This window comes from Cucumis melo, chromosome 8 (genome assembly GCF_025177605.1).
Source record: "Cucumis melo cultivar AY chromosome 8, USDA_Cmelo_AY_1.0, whole genome shotgun sequence".
Lineage (NCBI taxonomy): Eukaryota > Viridiplantae > Streptophyta > Magnoliopsida > Cucurbitales > Cucurbitaceae > Cucumis > Cucumis melo.
Genome location: NC_066864.1, coordinates 27,858,139 through 27,881,822, shown reverse-complemented (window position 1 = coordinate 27,881,822; position 23,684 = coordinate 27,858,139). Strand labels below are relative to the sequence as shown.

The 23,684-nt window shown below is 38.1% G+C and overlaps 1 protein-coding gene across 1 annotated transcript; it reads left to right on the top strand.

Annotated features, from left to right (window-relative positions):
• The first annotated feature begins 13,268 nt into the window (after positions 1 to 13,268).
• Positions 13,269 to 17,239, top strand: LOC103502146 (ERBB-3 BINDING PROTEIN 1-like). The gene is made up of 8 exons (XM_008465990.3): positions 13,269 to 13,362; positions 13,478 to 13,562; positions 13,650 to 13,799; positions 13,886 to 14,039; positions 16,325 to 16,540; positions 16,638 to 16,774; positions 16,857 to 16,948; positions 17,040 to 17,239. Exons 1-8 carry the CDS (start codon positions 13,269 to 13,271, stop codon positions 17,237 to 17,239), a joined length of 1,128 nt encoding a protein of 375 aa, XP_008464212.2.
• The last annotated feature ends 6,445 nt before the right edge of the window (positions 17,240 to 23,684 follow it).

Below are 23,684 nucleotides of genomic sequence, written 5' to 3'. Positions count from 1 at the left end.
AGGAGGAGTAAGCAATAGGAATAGAAGGAATGAAGTTTTTTTTTTTATTTCACACGTATTTTTTTTATCTCGCACGTATCTCGCACACATCTCGCATGTATCTTGCACGTTTCAAACTTTCACTATTTATTTCAAAATCAACTTGGTACACCTCCTAATCCATTTAGAGCTATTCTTTGCATGTTTAGTAACTCTCTTAGGCCCTCATGCTTTATCTCGCACGTTCCAAACTTTCACTATTTATTTCAAAATCAACTTGGTACACCTCCTAATCCATTTAGAGCTATTCTTTGCATGTTTAGTAACTCTCTTAGGCTCTCATGCTTTATCTTGCACGTATCTCGCACGTTCCAAACTTTCACTATTTATTTAAAAATCAAATTGGTACACCTCCTAATCCATTTAGAGCTATTCTTTGCATGTTTAGTAACTCTCTTAGGCCCGCACACATCTTGCAGTTATTTTTGTTATTTCTTTACATCTTGCACGCATCTTGTAGGTTCTTAAGTTCAAATCAATTTTTGAAGATACAAAACTACTTAAGGTAGTTTAAGGATGGCACATGTTCGGATTTTAGTGCATCACGGTGGTGCATGGGATGAGGGACGAAGAAAATATGAAGGAGGAGTGTTGAAAGGCATTGTTGTTAGTAAAGAAATAACGCACAAAGATTTACAGTATGAATTATATGATCTTGCAGAAGTTGACCCTACAAAGTTCGACATAAAGATAAGATGTATATATGAGATAAAAGGGGAAAATGAAGCTCCTTCATTTGAGTTAAGCAATGACCGTGATTTGAAGTTTTATATTCTTAGTGAAAATCCATTGGAGGTCCCCCTATACCTATCATTTGAGCCTACAAGCAACCGAAGCATGAAAGTGTTAAATAAAGATTACAATTCAGTATCTGGGAGCAACCAAGTTCAAAATTTAAACCCTCATCCTCCAATTGGAATGGATACATTAGATGAGAATGAAGTTGATATTGGTGAAGTTCAGGTTGGCTTGTGTGATAACATGATAGGGACCAATTCGGCTATATGGGAATCATATGAGTCATATCATTCAAAAGATGATACTTTTACATGGGAGTCAGTTGAGATGTACAATGAATTATTTGACATCCCAGAACAAAGAGATGCTCCTATAAAAGATTGCAAAGGAAAAGGTAAAGTTGACTACAACTCCTCTAGTCGGAAGTTGAAGACAAAAGAAAGTGGCTGGTCCAAAGAAAGCTCTACAAGTGAAGAGTTGGATGTAGGACAAATCTTTTTTTGCAAGAGAGATTTGTCAATGAGATTAAGTGTGTTGGCAATGAAAAAAATTCAGTTTGTAGTAAAAAAGTCTACAAAAGAGATTCTTTTCGTTAGATGCATCGACAACAAGTGTGTTTGGAGATTGCGAGCGGTTAGATTGAAGGATTCAAATATATTCAAGATTAAAAAGTATGTGAAAGTTCATTCATGTTCTCTTGAGTTTTTGAATCGTGACCATAAGCAAGCAAAATCTTGGGTTGTTGGAGAATTAATAAAGTCCAAATTCAAGGGACCCGGTCGCATATACAAACCACGTGATATCATAGAAGACATGAGGTAAGACTATGGCATAAATATGAGTTATGAGAAAGCATGACGTGCCAGAGAAAATGCATATGAACGAGTGCGAGGGTCTCCTGAAGAGTCATATAATCTTTTGCGTAGATATGGTGAAACACTCAAATTTACAAATCAAGGTACAATATTTCACATGGAACTCGAAGATGATCATTTCTTTAAATATCTTTTTATAGCTGTTGGTCCTTGTGTTAGAGGATTCTTAAATTGCATTAGACCGGTCATAGTCATGGACGGAACATTTCTTAAGAACAAATATCGGGGTCAGTTAATAGTGGCCGTTTGCTTAGATGGTAACAATAAGATCTATCCTCTAGCCTTTGGAGTAGTTGATAAAGAAACAGATGACTCAATACAGTGGTTCTTAGAAAAATTGAAAGGTGCAATAGGGGAGGTGCCTAATCTAGACTTCGTGACAGATCGGAAAACATGCTTCTCCAAGGGTATTTCATCAGTTTTCCCCTATGCATTCTACGGCCTTTGTGTCCAACATCTGAGTCAAAATTTGCATGATAAATATAAGAATAACACGGTTGCTACTTTGTTTTATAATGCATCAAGAACATATCGTGAATCAACATTTGTAGAAGCGTGGAGACATCTTCTTGCATTTCCTAATGGTTCAGGGAAATATTTAAATGATATTGGAATAGCACGGTGGTCTCGTGTTCACTGCCCAGGAAGACGATATAACATGATGACAACAAATATAGCAGAGTCCATGAATTCTATACTGAAATAACCTAGAGATTTGCCTATTGCTTCATTTCTTGAAAATGTTCGAGCTTTGCTACAACGTTGGTTTTGGGAGCGTCGAGAAGAAGGCATTAAAGTGACGTCTACATTGACCAAATGGGCAGAGTTAGTTATTCAAAAGAAACAAGAAGGAGCTTTGACAATGAAGATCAACCCAATTGACTGTTACCAATTTTATGTCAAAGATTTAGATAAGGAGGAGGTCGTAAATCTTCAGACTAAAGAATGCACCTGCAAAGAGTTTCAAGCTGAGCAACTACCATGCTCACATGTCATTGCTGCAGCACCGGATCGTAATATAAATGTTTATAGTTTATGTGCTAATTATTACACTAATGAATGTTTGTTGGCTGCATATGTGAAGGTCGTCTACCCAGTTGGGAATCAGTCAGATTGGAAGACAAGCGAAGACTACGTACATATGACTGTTTTACCTCCGAAAGTAGTCAAAAGAGTTGGTCGACCGAAGAAAAAGAGGATTCCAAGTGTTGGTGAAGCTCTGAAATTGCATAAGTGTGGTTGGTGTAAACAAATAGGTCACAACAGATTAACGTGTACCAATCCAATTTCATATACCGACAAGTCGAGCATACAAGATTAGAAATTTCTCTACCAATGTACTAATTATTACACTAATTAATGAATGTTTGTTAATGATGTGTTTTCTTAATGATGTGTCCCAACATTCTTACTTTCTGTGCTTTCAGATGGATGAAGAAGACGAAAATAACAATTGGCTTATTCATTTAGGAACACAAGAAACTGGTTTTAGGATCGTTTAAAAATAACTAAATGTTCGTTTAAAAATATCTAAATGATCGTTTAAAAATAACTAAACGATCGGTTAAAAACAACCAAACGATCGTTTGAAAACAACTAAACGATCGGTTAAATAAAACTAAAGTAAACGATTGTTTGATAACAACTAAACGATCGGTTGAACAAAACTAAACGATCGGTTAAAAACAATCAAAACATCGTGTAAAAATAACCAAACGATCATTTGAAAAAAACTAAATGATCAGTTAAACATAACTAAACGATCGGTTAAACAAAACTAAACGATCGTTTAAAACAACCAATCGATCGTTTGAAATTAACTAAACGATCGATTATAAAAAGCTATACGATCGTTTTAGTTTTAAACGATCTTTTAAAACAACGAAACACACCCGCGAATTGTTTACAACCGCAATTCAGCATTTAAAAAAAAGTACGCGAATTTACAATATTGCCCCTTTGGTAAAAACAACCGATATATACGTTCCGCCTTCTTCGTTCATTTTTCGTCACTTCGCAATACACAACGCACTGATCACTCACCTTCGTTTTCTCTTAGTCCATTGTTCTCTTAGACCATTTTTGTTTCAATCCATATTTTTCGTCAACGTTAAAAGGTATTTTCCCGAACTTTTCCTACTATAACGTTACAGTTTTCCTTTCTTTATATTTCAAACGTTTCGACTTCTGTCTTGAAAAACTATCATTGTGTTCTTAAATTATTATTGTAAAGCGTTTAGGGTTTCAGATTTGACTTCTGTCTTCAATATAGTTCTCCAGATTGTTAAATTTATTACTTTTCGATTAACTATATTTTCAGGATGGCTGTACCTAGCGACAAGTATTTCCCTGCCACTGTGTCATGCCAAGTGCACAAGATCGACAGTCTTATTAAGGATAAACTGACCAAGGAACAGCTGCAAATGTTCGACAAAACAATTTTTGGTCCATTACTGAATGTGAACATGGTCTTCAACGGCCAGTTGATCCATCATTTCTTGCTGAGGCAGATACCTAAAGACGGTAACGCAGATGGAATCTGTTTCTTAGTTTTAGGGAAGAACGTCCATTTTACCCAAAAAGAATTCAACATCATAACTGAATTGTGGCCAACAAAAAATTCACTGGAGAAAGATTGCGATAGCATGCGCCTACAAAGTCTTCTATTCGAATCAGAAAATAAGAAACTAATAACATGCTTGGAAATTGAGGAAATTTTCAAGAATTTTGAGTTTACAAATGATGACGATGCTGTGAAGGTCGCCTTGGCTGTCTTTATAGAAACTGTGATGGTCGGGAAGGATAAGAAAACACAGCTTGACATGGATATTTTGGGAAGAGTTGATGATGAAGAAGCATTTAAAAGCTTTGATTGGTCAACTTTCTTCTACACTCGTCTGCTCAACAGTTTAAAGACAAGTCTCCAAGGAAAAAAAAGAGGCATACGAGCTGAAGAAGACAACAAGTTCCAAAGCAGTGTCATACTACAACATCAAAGGCTACGTGCTTGCTTTTCAGGTGATTTTTATTTGTTCATACACTTTAAGTAAATGCCAATTGAACATCAAAGTTTAACATATTTGTTTAAATGTTGTAGGTGTGGGCTTATAAAGTACTCTCAACTGCAAATGAGCACCTGACCACAAGAAATAGTAAGGGATTAATCCCTAGGATATTGAGATGGAATTGTACGCAAGCTCCATCTTACAAAATGCCGCAGAAGAACATATTCGACATAAAAAATGTAAGTAAAACTTGTCAGCGATCGTTTAATACAATTACACGATCGTTTAATACAATTACATTGCAGACTATTGTTCAACCTAAACTGAAGATGTCGACCCAAGAGAAGGCTTTCATGGAGAGTCGAATTCGAGGGGATGATAACATGCAAATGGAGGACGATGAATCCATTTGAGCAATGAAGAACAAATCATTGGAGCAATCAGACTCATCTCCATAACTGTCGCCCCAAAGAGAACAAAGTCAAACAGTGGCTGACCAGTCAGAAATGCATCCAATCACAAAGAAGAAACATTGCAGATCAAAGAAGTCCAATGACAAAAAAGAACAAAGTCATTCAAAATCCTACAAGAAACTGAAGAAGGAAATAAAAGAAGTTCGTAATGATCTATCCACACTGACTTCTATAGTTTTAGGATGGATGACACAATCACAAACCAGTCATTGGAGCTGTATAAAATGAAGCAGATGCTCGAGAGATTGGTCCAGGTAAAATTTGTTTTCATTATACATTAGTTACACGATCGTTTAACTTTGATAGACGATCGTTTATCAAAGTTACGCGATCGTTTACTTTTATACACGATCGTTTAACAATACATTATTATTTTAATTTTATGTTCGTTTTTATTTGTTTATTAGAATCAAACTGAAAATCAAGGGAATGATCATACTCATCAGAATGACAATGAGTATGTTGTTCAAGAACAACATACTGAACAACAACATACTGAACATTAAGAGGAAACCCAAAGGTTAACATTTCATTCATTGTTTACTAGTTTATAAATACCTAACAATTGTATTTTTTTTTTCTTATTCTCATTTTTTTTCTCATTTTATTTAGGGAACATCAACAGGAATGTGGTAGTGATATAAGCATAGACGGCAGGGATGCAGACTTGCTAATGACTATAAGAGATATATCGGATAGTTTAAGTGCTAAAATTCAGAAAGAAACATACCTGCCACAAATGATTACTACCCTTCCACTTATGAGCCAACCTCTTGCACTATGTGAATTGGCTCCATTGGATTAAACTATAAAAATTGTAAATGAAGAATCTCAACTGGTATGTATACACAACATATTTGTAGTTGTTTGAATTAATAGTTTGTTACTTGTTTAATACGATTACATTGCAGGAAACAACAAAAAAACAGGTTGAGATTCAAAAAAATGATGAAGCAGTTACTTTGGTTGAAAAAGAACCAGTAACTGTGCCTGATAAAGATGAACAAGAAAAACCAATAAAGAGAAGAAAGCTATGTAAAATAGAAAATAAAAAGGTGCAAGATGAAGATGAACAAGGTAATCCACCCACAACATCTACTAAGATCATATCAGAATCTACAATACCTGTCCCAGATGTGGAAATCAGAGAAGTAGATAGATATAATCCGATGTGGCAAGTGGATCCAAAATTATGGAAGGAATACTTACAATGGAAAAGATCAAGAAAAACAAACCATGAACAAAGGAAAGTAGTCTCCACAACCAGAAAGAAAGACTTTTTCAGACAGCTTGAAGAAAACACATGGGTACATGGAGACGTAAGTACTCTTCCCAAACGATCGCTTCTATTAAATAAACGATCTCTTATATTAACTAAACGATCGCTTCTATTAACTAAACGATCGTTAAGTTAATATTACACGATCGCTTAGTAAGTAAACGATCACATGTACATTTCTTAAGCGATCGCTTATACTCTCATTTCATTCACTAAACGATCGTTTATTTTTTCTTTGTAGACATTGGATTTGCTATTATCCCACTTGCAGAAAAAAAATGTTGCATCTCAAGCAACTTTGCAAGCGTTCTTTTAGAATATTACATTCCTCGTTTATAGTAAGTTGTTATTCTTTAATTTTTTTTTTGTATAGAAGTTAAACTGCATCATTATATTGTGACTAAATTTTTTTACTTGTTCTTCAAGACTGGAATCAATTAACCAGACTGCATTGTTTGGAACCATATTTTCGATACTCATCTGGTGACACCAGATAATAACAAAGCTGAATGGACAGACCCAACAACACACCTAACTATATGGACAGTAAAAGATGTGGAATACTATTTCAACACAGCTGTTGGTGATTACGACCAAATATCAGGGTGGGGTGATGTCAACTACGTGATTAGCTGCATCAACATAAAAGAACACTGGTTGGCTATTGCAGCTGATATGAGAAAATGCAAGATCTACGTGTTCGACTCAATACCAAATTATGTTGAGCAGAAACTTGTTGATGAAGCACTTCAAATGCCTGCACGATGCATTGCCTCACTCGCAATTGCAATTGGAGTCAACCTCCATTCAAATCATTTCACATATGGCCCTTGGCCAATACGCAGATCGAAGGCCACATTACAAAAAGGGCGTTCATTGGATTGTAGAATTTTCTGTTCTAAATTTGTTGAATGCCTTGTAACTGGTAGTGACCCTGGTTGTCTAACTGTGCCAAACATGAAACTGTTTAGACAACAATATGTGCTGGAACTTTGGGCGAATAAATACTTTTGGTAAATAAAAAAATATATATTTGGTTCTTGTACTTTTGAGTTAATATTTGTATTCGTTTAGATACATATCACAAAACATTCGTGTAGAGAAATACTCATCACGCACATATGTTTAAGTGATCGTTTAGTAAAGTCTAAACGATCGTTTAATAAAGTCTAAACGATCCTTCTTAATAAACGATGTTTAAGCGATTTCCTAAACGTTCAGGTGAAGAGTATTAAGCGATCGTTTATATGTATGACACTAATGTAAAAGATCGTGCACATATCTTTACACGACCGTTTAGTAAAGTCTTAACGATATTCTTAAAATCATAAAAAATATTAAGCGATCGTTTAGCTACAAGTAGTTTTGTAACATAGAGAATAATCGATACTACTAATTGAAATGCCAATTGATACTAATTGAAATGCAACATAGAGAATAATCGAAAAGCCAATTGATACTTGTGATTTATGTAAATATTTCAATACATAGGAGTGTTGGTCCATAATTGAAATGCTAATTGTTTTCTAAAGTATGACATGTTTTCTTGACATAATGTATCTAAACCAACATCAGCAGCTATGTACTCAAAATACTTAATTGTGAATACGCCACAATCACTATTATTTCGTTGAAGTGGAATTGAGTCAACAATGACAACTGGCCAAGGTTCCTTGTATGTCGATGATCTACCTCTCCTATCAAAGAAGCCAGTACTATCTAACAACTTTGGCACCAACTCTCGAATGGGCAGTAATATGTTTGTCATCTCTTCGACAGTTGTAAGTGACAGAAGCGAATCCCATACCTTCACTTGACAACTTACCAAATCCAAGCATAATAGAACCCAATGGTTGGCATGGACATTGAATGGAGAGTAAACGTAATCAACACTTGCCCAAGGATCTTGGAAGTCCTCTTTTGACCCGACAACATAGTCAACCAACCTATACTCTTCCTCCCAGTCAAACGGGCGATTCTCTTTAATACATTCTTTGTATAGGGGCCACTTCGCAACTAAAATGCGCTGCAAAGAAAAACATACAAATGCAAATATCAGACCAAAAGACAAATATCAAACGCAAATACATACATAAAGTAACGTGACGATTCCAAACCATAGAGATTGTGTCTGCAGTTGTGAAGTTCTGAGAAGAAGGTATCCCGGCTGCCTTAATCTTCAAGCGAATGAAAAGAAAAAGTGCATCCAAATGCTAATAGAAACAAAAGTAAGCAGTAAATGTATAGAACCATAACAATAAAAAAATTATAATGGCATAAATGATAAGATAATCCCTTACCTCATCCGCCAACCACCGGCGACATATAAACAAGTCTCTGAAAAAAAACCTTCGATTTTTTCCCATGAAAGGTTTCACGCACCTCATCGTCTGTACGCTTGTCTGTAATCCAAGCTCGAAGTCTATCTAAATGGACGTCAAGTATTTTATGCATAGGATCATAAACAATTGGTTCAGACTGAGAGGTGGTGGTGGTTGATGTCACAGACCGTTTAGGTAGAGTTGTGAATGGGGTTGATAGGTAAACACTTGCACGCTTCTTATGGACGGGCCGAACGTGTGGTCGTTGAGTGAGAAATGGTTCTATCTCTGTGACATCTTCATCAAAATGAGTACGAAGTTTTTTCTCACTGTCCTCAATTTCAACCTCATCGCCAACGACATCTATTGGCTCCTCTAAACCAATATCAACCTTTTTCTTCAACACATCGATTGGCTTCTCTAACTCAATATTAAACCTCAACCAAGGAGGTGTACCAACGGTGTAAACATCTTTGTCGCCCTATGGAAGCTCATAATGCATTAGTGTGGATAATGATAGAAATTAAACATCAATATTAGCAAGAACATGGAACCAAACCTTCTTTTTAAGTTCAATGTGTTCATCCTCCTTTGGCATCCTCAACCAATTAGGGGTACCGCCTGTGTCAACATCTTCGGTCTTAGCATTATCCACTTCTTTACTTTCTAATGTATGATCTACTAAGCCTTCAGACACCTTGCGGTCTCCGTCGTCACCCCATGGAACCTCAAAATGAATTAGCGAGAACATGCAACTTAACGTGTGAGTAATTACCAAATATGAAACAACTAACGTCAATACACTTAACAGTTTCATTCATAACCTTTCTTTGAAGTCCAATGTGCTTCAATATGGTTGACATCATGCCCTTCAATTCGTCAATATCAGATTTTATACTAGTAAGTTGCCCTTCAACAATCGCTACTCGATCTTGGAGATTCCGAATAGCCTTTTTCATCTTAGTCTTGGACTTCTGTTTCTTACTCTTTTTGAAGTCATCTTCATCATTAACAACTTCTCTTACTCTTTTTGAACTACCATTCTTCGACTGAATAATGGTAGATGAGCGGAAGTTTTCAAAAAGTTCACCTGAAACAATTTTCAACTGCTCCTCTTCAGGTGTCATCTCAATGACCGCCTTAATTATAAACTGCAAATAGAAAAAGACAAATGTATTTAGGACAAAGAAATAAGCACAAAATCATGCGATCCTTAAGTTAGTTACTATTGCTTGCTACTTACCATTGACGAGTCAAACATCTGGCTTATAGTTTGGGATTTTGGTGATTGTTGGCACACCCACCTCAGCATTCGTGGTATGGCATGATTGTTTACTTTATCTACACCACATCCAATGATGGTTGGTATAGACTCATATGCCCAAACCTATTTGACATTTGACAAACAAGTTTAGGAAGTGCCACAAGATATATATAGATATATAAACAAGTGGTTTCACAATCGTTTGAAAACAACTAAACGATCGTTTAACATAACTAAACGATCGTTTAACATAACTAAATGATCGTTAAAAAATAACTAAACGATCGTTTAAAATAACTAAACGATCGTTTAAAACAACTAAACGATCGTTTAAAAAAACTAAACGATCGTTTAAAATAGCTAAACGATCGTTTAATTTTAAATGTATGCATAAGTTTTGAAGTAAAAAGTAAGAAGTCACATACCTGTAATGCATGCGGAAATCCATTGATAGTATATTTTTTTGTCTATGTTGATTTCTTCTTTCCCTTGGCATATTGCTTGTCCAAGGCTCTTTTCAAGGCACTTAGCGTGCGTCCAAAAACAATCCGACCCCAATCATAATTATTAAATGTATTCCAATCATCAACAATCTTGAAAATACCAATGTCGACTTTGGTTCACCTATCTTTTTCCAACAAAGATATCTCTATAAAGTAGACTAAAGCTAATTTCACAATATCATCGTCATCACCCTCGTATTCCAAAAATATATCCTCTAAGTCGCTAACATAAATACACTCCTTGTCTTTGAAAAACTTCTCAAACAGTCGACTATTCCCAACCAACTGAATATAGTCCTCTTTAGGACCCCATAGTCCAGTTATGGTGTTAAACTCTCTCCTACTGAAAGTACAAACAACGCCCCTAGTAAGAAACTTATAGAATCCTTTCCTTCATCTTCCACCTCCCTTAACAGTAAGTAGTGGATGAGTGGCCCATTAAAGACAATATTTAGGTCCAAAAAGTGCCCAAACTTTGTTTTCCTAAATAAGGCTAATTGATCGGGTTTGAGTTTCGCCTTAATATTATGTGTTGTCTTTTCTAAATGAGACAAACAACTTACTAGGGAATAAAAATAATGGGAAGGATTAATCTTGTACAAGGGTCCGTCGGTCGATGTCGATGTCATGATTGAAGCCTGAAGAAAAAGGAACAAATTCCAGCAAATAAGTCGATTCCAAAACCAAACATTTACAGGAAATATATTGAAAATGGGTTACAGATAAAACTCACTGAAATAAGAGAAAACGCTCAAAGTTGATTCTTAGGTTCGAAAAGGAGAAGCGACGAAATGCACTGGAGGACCGACGATCGACGAACAGTCGGAGTATCTTCGAAGAGCAGAGCGGGAAATTTTAAAAGCCAACGAAAGGAGATGCTTTTTTTTTACTTCAGGTGTTCTACGCGAAAGAGAAGGAAAAGCGAACGTGGGTAGTCGAAAAATTCAATAAAGAGGGATAGAAATTTAATGAAGGACATTTTTGTCCATTCACACCCAAATTGTCCTAAAGTCTTTCTTTTGAAAACTTGTCCCAAAAGTCATTTAAACATCTTTTTTTAACCTATTTTTGGCAATTTCCCAACTATAAGCAACATTTGAAGGAAATTGAGGGTAGGAAGGGAAGAAAGGCATCCCAATCTTACTTTGTGTTAGCATAATTTGGTAATTAGTTCCCAATAATTTTTTGACAAATTGTTTATGGATTATCTTTGTTAGATTTCTTCTCTATGATATTAGGTTCCAACAAATTTCAATGTGCTTCCTTCTTTGTTGGATTGCTGAAAGTGTCTTTTGAGTTTCTTTTATTTTTATTATTATTTTTAAAAATAACTTCTTACCCTATGAAAATCCAAACAATTATCATATTATCGGTCTATTTTGGTTTAAAATTAGTCTAAACCATCATCTAGTCATCCTTTTGTTAAGTCTAACGATTAATGGTGTTCTTATCTCAATAACTAAAATTAAGCATTATTAAAATCTCAAGAACAAAAATTTTAGGTTTCAAAACATGAGAAACATATAGAAACTAAACCTAAAAACTATGAACCAAATTAAGGAGTATTTTCTTCTTAATCAAGAATATTTGTGGAATAATAGACAAATAGATTTTCCAAAGTAAGGTCACTAATTTGAAATGAATTTGCATCATTAAGATAGAAAGTTCAATCTCTCAATCGTCTCGACAATTGTTGTCCTGAAAATGACAATTAGATTTAGTAAAACAAAACAAACAAAGAGTCTACAAAATAGAAAAAAAAAACAGTTGTGAAAATTGTATGAATGACCCAAACTTTAGAGAGAATGAAATTTGTTCAATTTTTTTTTTGAAAATAAGGTATTTTTACCCTTGGAGTGAAAATACAAAAAAAAAAAAAAATAATAATAAAATAAAAAACTTAGTGCACACATAAAAACACTTCTCTCTTTCCTTCCACACTTACAAATCACTCCATTCCCTCACTCTCTTAGTCTTATTTTTCTCATTCACATATCACTTTACTTTCTCATTGGTGAAGCTAATGTATGATTTTCATCCAAGTTGGTCATATTGGAAATGACCCACCTACACATCGAGCCCGAGGAGCACAAAAGACATATGGGAGTAGTACCTTTTCACTTGTCAGACACCGAAGAACTAAGGAATGAGTAGAGTGTATACATTTGAGACCACTGTTAGGGACTTCCAAAAGTCGATAGAGTGAGAGCAAGGGGCATTTTTCCACGCCCATGCCATCAAAATTGGTTTACCGGTCAAAGTAAGAGTAGTTTTGACAATTTTGTATAAGATTTACTAGTTGTGAAAGATGAAATCGATGCTTTTGACAATTTCTTAAGAAGAGAAGTCATAGTTTTTTTTTTTTTTTTGTTAATATACTAATATTACATGTATCTTAAAACTTTTTTAAGTTAAGGTGTTTTTAAAACTTTTCTAATTATTATTGTTTTTTAACCAACAATATTTTTTTTTTTAAAATTGAAAGCTAGTATTTTGACACAAATTAAAAAAAAGTAGTTTTTTGTTTTTTGTTTCTTTGGTTTTTTCTTTTGTTTTAGGGGTAAAGTGGAAGACGAAAACCCAAAACCCTAACAACCTCAATGCCATTCCTATATAAATATACGCGGCCATTGAAGAAGCTAACCCTAATTTCTTCTCTGCTTTATACTTCCAAGTACGAAGCGTTATTGCTTCTGTGGTTCTTAGCTGCTAAACTTCATTTCTTCATCCTAAATCATTTGCTTCTTCACATACCTGAAGCTCAAGAACAAATGTCGTCGGACGATGAAAGGGAGGAGATGGAGTTGGATCTCTCCTCTCCGGATGTTGTTACAAAGTACAAAAGTGCTGCCGAGATCATAAACAGTCAGTAATCTTTGTCTTTCCATTGCATGTCTAATTGAGCTCGCGGCATAGTTACTCTTCATTGTTCTGTTATATGAATTATGACATTGTTCTTTGTAACGCAACATTCTTGCAGAGGCATTGCAGCTTGTGATATCCCAATGTAAGCCGAAAGCAAAAATCGTTGACATTTGCGAAAAAGGCGATTCCTTCATTAGAGAGTAGGTTTTAACAGGAACTTCTAAGTTTTTTCCTCCTTCTGTTTTGATCGTATTTTTAGTAATCTTTTTTTTTTTTTGCTTGTGAAGGCAAACAGGAAACATGTACAAGAATGTTAAGAAGAAGATAGAACGGGGGGTTGCTTTTCCAACTTGCATCTCTGTAAACAATACAGTTGGTCACTTTTCACCTCTGGCTAGCGATGAAACAGTGATGGAAGAAGGAGATATACTCAAGATGTAACCAAATTATACATTGACTGATTGCTGTTTTCTCGTGGCGTGTTTAATGACAGTTGATTGATGATGGGTTTTTCTTACGGCAGTGATATGGGCTGTCATATTGATGGGTTTATCGCTGTAGTTGCTCACACTCACGTTCTGCAAGAAGGTCCGGTAACTGGAAGGGCAGCCGATGTCATTGCAGCTGCTAACACTGCTGCTGAAGTTGCCTTGAGGCTTGTTAGGCCTGGGAAAAAGGTAATAGTTCTTTATACTATTATTTGGAACATTTGTCATTCGATTTTAAGGACTGAAATTTCCATTGATCAATGTGCACTTCCTAGAGACTATGTTGATTAATTGTTTGTACTCTAAACTACTTTTTTTAAGCCATGGTTATATTGCGTATCTTAAGCTATGGTTTAGCATGTGAAGTTTTTGTCATGGCTATTCTTATGAGGAATAAATACTTCTATATGGTAAGGACTTTTTCAAAGTCACATTTGTAAATATGAAGTCTTGGCTAGTTATTTTTAATTTTTTGAGTATGACATTGTAAACTTGTTTATGTTCTGGATCCTATGTGTGGTGTTTGTTTATCATAACTTATAGGATTCAGTTCCTCTGTTCCATGCTGGTATTTGTTTATCAGAATTTCTAAGATTCATCCCCTCAAGTCCTTTCTTTTGAATTGTCTAGTCTAACCTATGGGGAAGAGATTGATCAGACATTTTAGCGGCAACTTTGCCGAGGTAATCAGTTACTTGTTGATTACCTCTTTTCCCTGTTGCCCATATTGAATTTGGTCTAGATTGGGTCCTTGTAGGTGGACATACTGTGTATGGCTGATGCCCATGGTCTCAGTGATCTATATTTTTCAGAGAATTTTTTTAGTGCTAGTGTTTATGCAGTTTAGGCTAACTCTTAGTTTTGGTGTCCTACTTCTAACAATACTAAACTTTGATTTTATTTTTCTTGATGAAGCTCTGAAATAAATAAATGGTGGTGTAACCATGTATAGTTGATCTTGCTTGAAACATAACACTTTTATTTGTTTTTGCTCACCATGTCAATTGATGTGTACTCACTCAGTATTGTGAAGTTTTCTTATTGATCGATGGTTGAAGTGAAAGCAATAGAAAGTATATTTACTTATAGAAATTAAGTGTATTGGAGAAATTCTAATGCACAAAATTATAAGGCAACTTTGCCGAGGTGATTTATGAATTTTGGATTGCCTCTTTTCCCTGTTGCCTATACTGTGTATGGTCAAAGTTGGGATATCATAGGCTGACTTTCATGGATGATGTCTATGATCTCACTTGTCCAAATCGGTAAAATATAAATTGAAATTTGTTTATTGATGGTTGAAGTGAGGGCATTCAGAAGTATATTCCCTATAGCATTAAAGTTAAATGAAGCAACTAAAATATACTGAATTGTTGGCAACTTTGCCGAGGTGATTTATGACTTGTGGATTGCCTCTTTTCCCTGTTGCCTATATTGTGTATGGTCAAAGTTGGGATGTTCTAGACTGACTTTCTTGGATGATGTCTATGTTCTCACTTGTCCAAATTAATAAGATACATGACTATCTGTTGTGGTCTTGTGATGTTGTTAAATAATCCATTTCTCATAACTGGATAATGAAGGCTACTTTGCCGAGGTGATTTGTGACTTGTGGGTTACCTCTTTTCCCTGTTGCCTATAATTGTGTATGGTGAATTTGGGATATCGTAAGCTGACATCTCAAGGATGATGCCTATGGTCTTAATTGCCCAAATTATTATACAAAATATGTTGTCATGATAATCTTAGTGATGTCTAACGATAGTGGCTGGAGTTTATATTATCAACAATCCATTTTCTCATAACCAGATAACAAAGGCAACTTTGTCGAGGTGATTTGTGACTGTGAATTGCCTCTTTCCCTGTTGCCTATATTGTGATCGGTCAAATTTGGTATACCATATTCATAGTTGACTTTCCATGGATGATGTCTGTCTCAAACCTCATTTGTCCAAATTGTTGTAAGATATATACATCCTGATGATATACTCATGTGATGTTTTATAATAGTGAATAGGGTTTATACTATAAAACAAGAATTTTAGTTAGTGCTTAAAATATTGTGTACGTATTCGTTTTCTTTTATTCCTTCAATTTTGTGCTTACAACTCCTCATTTTTGGCAAATGGTAGCTGTTTCTTCTGTATTCTATCTCTGCGTTGTTGCTTAAGAGCCCTACATGATGAAAACTTTATTGAAGCTATGGAATATATTCCAAATGAGGCTTTTGTCATAGTTACTCTGATAGGGCATGTTACTTTTTCAGGTGGTCTGTTGTTTTTTCCCATCATTATTGGCATCATAAGTCGTGTAATCTTGTTAGTCATGATTAATACATAATTGGATTTTTTATGGTTATAAATGCCTAATGATGGGTTTGTTTATTTTTTCTTTTTCCGTTCTTTTTTCCTCTGAATTCTTGATGATTTCTTTTTGAAAGTTTCTATTGATTAATTAAATCCTCTCAACTTCAGAATAAAGATGTAACAGAAGCCATTCAAAAGGTTGCAGCTGCTTATGATTGCAAAATTGTTGAAGGGGTTCTTAGCCACCAGTTGAAGCAATTTGTGATTGATGGAAACAAGGTTATTCTCAGTGTTTCAAATCCAGAAACAAGAGTCGATGATGCCGAGTTTGAAGAGAATGAAATTTATGCAATAGACATAGTCACAAGTACGGGTGAAGGCAAGGTAATAAGGCCTTTAAGCTGAATAACCATCGTCACCTGATTAATTCTTTTTTTTCTAAATGATGCAATACCAATTGTTTTCGAACAAATCTGTACAGCCTAAGCTGTTGGACGAGAAGCAGACGACTATATATAAGAGAGCTGTGGACAAGAACTATCACTTGAAGATGAAAGCATCTAGGTTTATTTTCAGTGAAATAAGTCAGAAATTTCCTATTCTGCCTTTCACTGCTAGGTTGGTTGTGTTTTGACAATGAATTTTTTCGGGAGGCATTTGCTTCTGCAATTCTGAGGCATAGGTTTTAACACCTTAATAGGGCTTTGGAAGAGAAAAGAGCTAGGCTGGGACTAGTCGAATGTGTTAATCACGATCTATTGCAACCATTTCCCGTCCTCCATGAAAAGCCTGGTAAGCCCTTTTACCCTTTTTAAAATTATTTTAATTTTGTCTCTTGCATTGTTCTTTTGTTCTCTTCCTCACACAATGATTTATTCTGCAGGTGATTATGCTAGGCCACCAATTCTATTTACGTATCATAGGAAGAATAAGAAAAAACATGAAACCAATGAGGGGGAGACAAGTGGCAAAGAAGATCATAACCATGAAACCAATCCCGAGCAGGCACGTGTTGAAGGGGAAGAAAGCAAGGAGGATGGGGACCAGAGAGGGGACCCACAGTCCGTTAGTAGTGGGGATTAAAAGGGGGACAGGAGGCACAGAGAAGGGTACGAATGTTTTGAAGCAGAAGGCAGGGCAGCCACCTCCTGAGAGGGGAGAGTGCAGCACAGGTTACCGTTTGTTTATTTTGTGTTTTTTTTTTGTGTTTTAAGTAGCTGGTTGGTAGCAAGGAAGGAGGGCAGAAATTCCTTGTTATTGTGTTTTGTTTTTCCTTTTCTCTGTGTGTATTGTTCGCAAGCTTGAGTGTTCCTACAAGCTCAGTGAGACTATATTATTAAGCTTAGTGTTATTTTGTTATTTAGTTCTTGGGCTGTAATCTGAATTTTGAAAGGAAATAGAAAAGGAACTGGGAGTGTCTTAACATTTTTGGTATCAGAGCATCATACCTGGGCAAAACGTATCCATGACGAAAGCAGTGGAAGAAAGGTTGGAGACGGTGGAGTTGGAAATGAAAAGGCTACCGGTGATAGAGGAGAATATAGCCTTGTTAGCCAAAAGCATCGCGGAAATGAACTCTCAGATCGACAAACAGGCGCAACAGCAGCAGGTGATATTGAAGTACATTGAAGGAATCGTTAAAGAAGATTCTCCCGAACGAAAGATAGAAGAAGGATCTACTAGCAAGGTCACCATGGCAGAGGCGTCACCTCTAGCGATGGTTGAAGAGCCGAAGCTGGAAACGAAAACAGAGGAAGAGCGATCAGTAGATCGGAGTAAGTTTAAGAAGGTGGAGATGCCAGTATTCGATGGAACCGAACCCGACTCATGGCTTTTCCGAGCAGACCGATATTTTAAGATACACAACCTGACGGATTCAGAGAAACTCACGGTGGCGGTGATCAGTTTCGATGGGCCTGCGTTGGATTGGTACCGATCACAAGAAGAGCGGGAAGCTTTTGCCGGCTGGGATGATTTAAAACAGAAAATGCTGGTGAGGTTCCGAGCGACCAGGGAAGGAACGTTGGTGGGCAGGTTCTTAACGATCAAGCAGGAGACCACAGTCGAGGAATACCGGAACCGTTTCGACAAGCTACTGGCTCCGGTGGCTTCCCTACCTACGGTGGTGTTAGAAGAAACGTTTATGAACGGGTTAAGCCCATGGTTGAAGTCTGAAGTAGAAACCCTGGAGCCCAATGGGCTGGCCCAGATGATGAAGCTGGCTTTGAAGATAGAAAATAGGGAAATGGTCCGAAGGGAATGTGGGCTGATCAGTGCCTACGATAGTAAAACGGGCCATAAACCCCTGCAAACTAAGAACACCATAGCGACAGCCACGAAAGAAGGAACGACCAGTGGAAGTTGGCCAATGAGAACGATCACCCTAAGAGAGGTAGCTACGGGGGATAACCGACGGGAAGGGCCCACGAAAAGGTTGTCTGACGCAGAGTTCCAAGCTCGAAGAGAAAAGGGCTTGTGTTTCCGTTGTGGGGAGAAGTACTTTGCAGGGCATCGATGCAAATTGAAAGAACATAAGGAGCTCCGGATGCTCGTAGTCAAAGAAGGAGGGGAAGAGTTAGAGATTGTGGAGGAGGAATTCTTTGATGCGGAGGCTGAGATGAAACAAGTAGACGTGCAAGGCGTGGAGAACTTAAACATCGAATTGTCGCTTAACTCCGTGGTGGGATTGAATAACCCGGGGACTATGAAGGTCAAGGGAAAGGTAGGAGGAGAAGAGGTAGTGATTCTGATCGACTGTGGGGCGACACACAACTTCATTGCGGAAGATTTGGTGACCAGATTGGGAGTAACATTGCAGGAGACACCGAACTATGGAGTGATCCTGGGGTCGGGAACAGCAGTCAAAGGGAAGGGGGTGTGCCAGGATGTCGAGGTGCACTTGGAAGGTTGGAAGGTGACAGATAGCTTCCTACCTCTGCAGCTGGGAGGAGTAGACATGATCCTAGGGATGCAGTGGCTCCACTCTCTGGGAGTGACCGAAGTCGACTGGAAAAGGCTGGTGTTGACATTCCATCATCAGGGGAAGAAGGTGGTGATACGGGGGGATCCGAGCCTTACCAAAGCTCGAGTAAGTTTGAAGAATCTGATGAAATCGTGGGGAGCTGATGATCAGGGGTTCCTCGTGGAGTGCAGAACCATAGAGTGTGGGCCGTTGGAAGAGTATGAACAGGATAGAGAGCCAGGGGAGATGAACGCGGAACCAATAGCAGCCCTGCTCCAGCGGTTTGCTCGCGTGTTTGAATGGCCCTCAACACTCCCACCCCAGCGTGGCATTGATCACCATATTTACTTGAAGAGTGGAGCTGATCCAGTCAACGTAAGGCCATACCGGTACGCGCATCATCAAAAGGAAGAAATGGAAAGACTGGTGGATGAGATGTTGACCTCAGGGATTATTCGTCCGAGCAAAAGCCCGTACTCCAGCCCGGTTCTGTTAGTGAGAAAGAGAGACGGAAGCTGGCGGTTCTGTGTAGACTATCGGGCATTGAACAACGTCACGATCCCCGACAAGTTCCCTATACCGGTGATAGAAGAATTGTTTGATGAATTGAAGGGGGCTAGTGTGTTTTCTAAAATCGATCTCAAAGCCGGTTATCATCAAATAAGAATGTGCCCAGAAGACATCGAGAAGACCGCGTTCAGAACGCATGAAGGGCATTATGAATTCCTGGTGATGCCGTTTGGATTAACCAATGCTCCCTCGACTTTTCAAGCCCTGATGAATCAAGTGTTTAAGCCGTATTTGAGAAGGTTTGTGCTGGTATTCTTCGATGATATTTTAGTGTATAGCCAAGGGATGGAAGAGCACCTCCAGCACTTAGAAGTGGTCCTAGGATTACTCCAAGAAAAGGAGTTATATGTGAATATGGAGAAATGCAGCTTTGCAAAACCGCGGATTAGTTACTTGGGGCATTTCATTTCGGAACAAGGTATCGAAGCAGATCCAGAAAAGATACGGGCAGTGAGTGAATGGCCAACTCCGGCTAATGTGCGGGAAGTTAGGGGCTTCCTAGGACTGACGGGCTACTACCGGCGTTTTGTTAAGAATTATGGAACAATAGCCGCGCCACTTACCCAGCTGCTTAAGAAAGGTGCGTACAAATGGGGTGAAGAAGAGGAGGCAGCCTTTGGTAAACTTAAGAGAGCCATGATGACTCTTCCGGTACTCACTATGCCCGACTTCAGCCTGCCTTTCGAAATTGAATCCGATGCTTCAGGGTTCGGAGTGGGGGCTGTGCTGACTCAATGCCGGAAGCCGGTGGCGTATTTCAGTAAAACTTTGAGTATTCGAGACAGATCAAGGCCAGTGTACGAAAGAGAATTAATTGCCGTAGTCCTTGCAGTCCAGAGATGGCGGCCATACCTACTGGGAAGGAAGTTCACGGTAAAGACAGACCAAAGATCGCTGAAGTATTTGTTGGAACAACGGGTGGTGCAGCCCCAATACCAGAAGTGGGTAGCAAAACTCTTGGGGTATTCGTTTGAGGTAGTTTACCAACCCGGGCTGGAAAACAAAGCAGCCGACGCCTTATCCAGGATAACTCCAACAGCACAACTGAACCAAATTACAGCTCCTGCTTTGATAGATGTAGAGATCCTCAAAGAAGAAACCAGGCAAGATCCAGCGCTGCGAGAAATCATCCGGTTGATCGAAGAACAAGGGATGGAGATACCCCATTACACCCTGCAGCAGGGGGTGCTGAAGTTTAAGGGAAGATTGGTAGTCTCAAACAAATCCACCTTGCTTCCCACGATATTGCACACCTACCATGACTCTGTGTTCGGAGGACACTCGGGGTTCTTAAGAACTTATAAGCGGCTGGCTGGGGAAATTTATTGGAAGGGAATGAAAAGGGATGTTATGCGGTACTGTGAAGAGTGTGCCATCTGCCAACGAAACAAGTCATCAGCCTTAACCCCAGCAGGGCTACTGATGCCTTTAGAAATTCCAGATGCAATATGGAGTGATATCTCCATGGACTTCATTGAAGGACTACCAAAATCCAAGGGATGGGATGTGATCCTGGTGGTGGTGGATAGGTTGAGTAAATATAGTCATTTCCTGCTGCTGAAGCATCCGTTTACGGCCAAGATGGTGGCTGAAACCTTTATAAAGGAAGTGGTCAGACTCCATGGGTACCCGAGGTCTATAGTGTCCGACAGGGACAAGGTTTTCCTAAGCCATTTCTGGAAGGAACTCTTCCGTCTGGCAGGTACTAAGCTGAACAGGAGCTCCTCATATCACCCCCAATCGGATGGGCAGACCGAGGTGGTAAATAAAAGTGTCGAGACATACTTGAGGTGCTTTTGTGGGGAAAAACCACAGGAGTGGAGCCAGTGGTTACATTGGGCCGAATACTGGTACAATACAACCTATCATAGTTCGATTGGAATTACTCCTTTTCAAGCCGTCTATGGACGTTTACCTCCTCCCTTGATTTATTATGGAGATATGGAGACACCTAATTCAACGCTAGACCAGCAGCTGAAAGACAGGGATATAACGCTGGGGGCCTTGAAGGAACACTTGAAACTAGCACAAGAACGGATGAAGAAACAAGCTGACAGTAAACGAAGGGAAGTAGAATTTCAGGAAGGGGACATGGTGTTTCTCAAATTGCGTCCTTACAGACAGGCATCCATCAGAAAGAAAAGAAATGAAAAGCTGTCTCCAAAGTATTTCGGACCGTATCGAGTCTTAGAAAGGATCGGGAAGGTGGCATATAGACTTGAACTACCCGCTGAGGCTGCTATCCACCCCGTGTTCCATGTATCCCAGTTGAAGAAAGCGGTCGGAAGAGGAGAAACCGTACAATCATTGACTCCATACATCAATGAAAACCACGAATGGATCACACAACCGGAAGAGGTTTACGGCTATCGCAAGAATCCATCTACTAGGGAATGGGAAGCCTTGATCAGTTGGAAAGGACTGCCCCCACACGAGGCGACATGGGAGAGTTGCACTGACATGAAATATCAATTTCCGGAATTCCACCTTGAGGACAAGGTGGATTTGGAAGAGGAGAGTGATGCTAGGCCACCAATTCTATTTACGTATCATAGGAAGAATAAGAAAAAACATGAAACCAATGAGGGGGAGACAAGTGGCAAAGAAGATCATAACCATGAAACCAATCCCGAGCAGGCACGTGTTGAAGGGGAAGAAAGCAAGGAGGATGGGGACCAGAGAGGGGACCCACAGTCCGTTAGTAGTGGGGATTAAAAGGGGGACAGGAGGCACAGAGAAGGGTACGAATGTTTTGAAGCAGAAGGCAGGGCAGCCACCTCCTGAGAGGGGAGAGTGCAGCACAGGTTACCGTTTGTTTATTTTGTGTTTTTTTTTTGTGTTTTAAGTAGCTGGTTGGTAGCAAGGAAGGAGGGCAGAAATTCCTTGTTATTGTGTTTTGTTTTTCCTTTTCTCTGTGTGTATTGTTCGCAAGCTTGAGTGTTCCTACAAGCTCAGTGAGACTATATTATTAAGCTTAGTGTTATTTTGTTATTTAGTTCTTGGGCTGTAATCTGAATTTTGAAAGGAAATAGAAAAGGAACTGGGAGTGTCTTAACAGATTACGTTGCCCACATCAAATTTACAGTCTTGTTGATCTGAATTTACAGTCTTGTTGATGCCTAATGGATCAGATCGAATTACCTCTCATGCACTGCAAGAACTTCAGCCCACAAAAACTATCGACAATCCTGAAATTAAGGCTTGGTTAGCACTTGGAACAAAGACAAAGAAGAAGGGTGGGGGGAAGAAGAAGAAAGGTAATGTTGGGCGGAGGAGAAACATTAATGATCATTTTTCTAACCCTTACTGTAAGGGGATATATCTTTAGATTATTGAACCAAGTTTTCTTAACAAATTTCAGGTAAGAAAGGCGACAACAAACCCGACAATTCAACAGAGGCTGAGGCAATGGATTTAACAAGAAATGAGGGTGCATCACAGGAATGAGCTCTACCCCTTTTGGTCTGATGGTCCTTTCAACCCATCATTTCAATTTTGGCTCTGTTTTTTTCCTTTTTCTTGTATGTTTGATTGATTAGCCTTCATATGAGTATCTTTAGCGCCTGGTTCAGTATAGGTTCTCTTAGACATCAAAAGGAATAACCTTTTTTTTTAATTACTTCCCTCGTGTATAATCTACATATTTTTATTGGCAAAGTATACAATCTAGCTCAATAAACACGTCTACTTATAATATTATTCTAAAAAGAAATTTTGATACTTCATTAAGAAGCTTGTGAGCTGAGAGAAAATGAATGTATGAATTGCTTAGCCTCAAAGTTAACCCCATCGTGTTCTTTTCTCTAATATGTGCAAATCTGGTCCTTAAATAAAATTGTGAGAAAGCAAACACAAACTATAGACAATAAAAGATCACGTGATAATATGTAATAATATTAAAAAATGAAATTAGAACTTTGGAAAATTAATAAAGAAAATTACGTAAGTTGTCACTGGAGGACTGGACTCGTGTCATTTATTGTGGTTGAGAGGTTA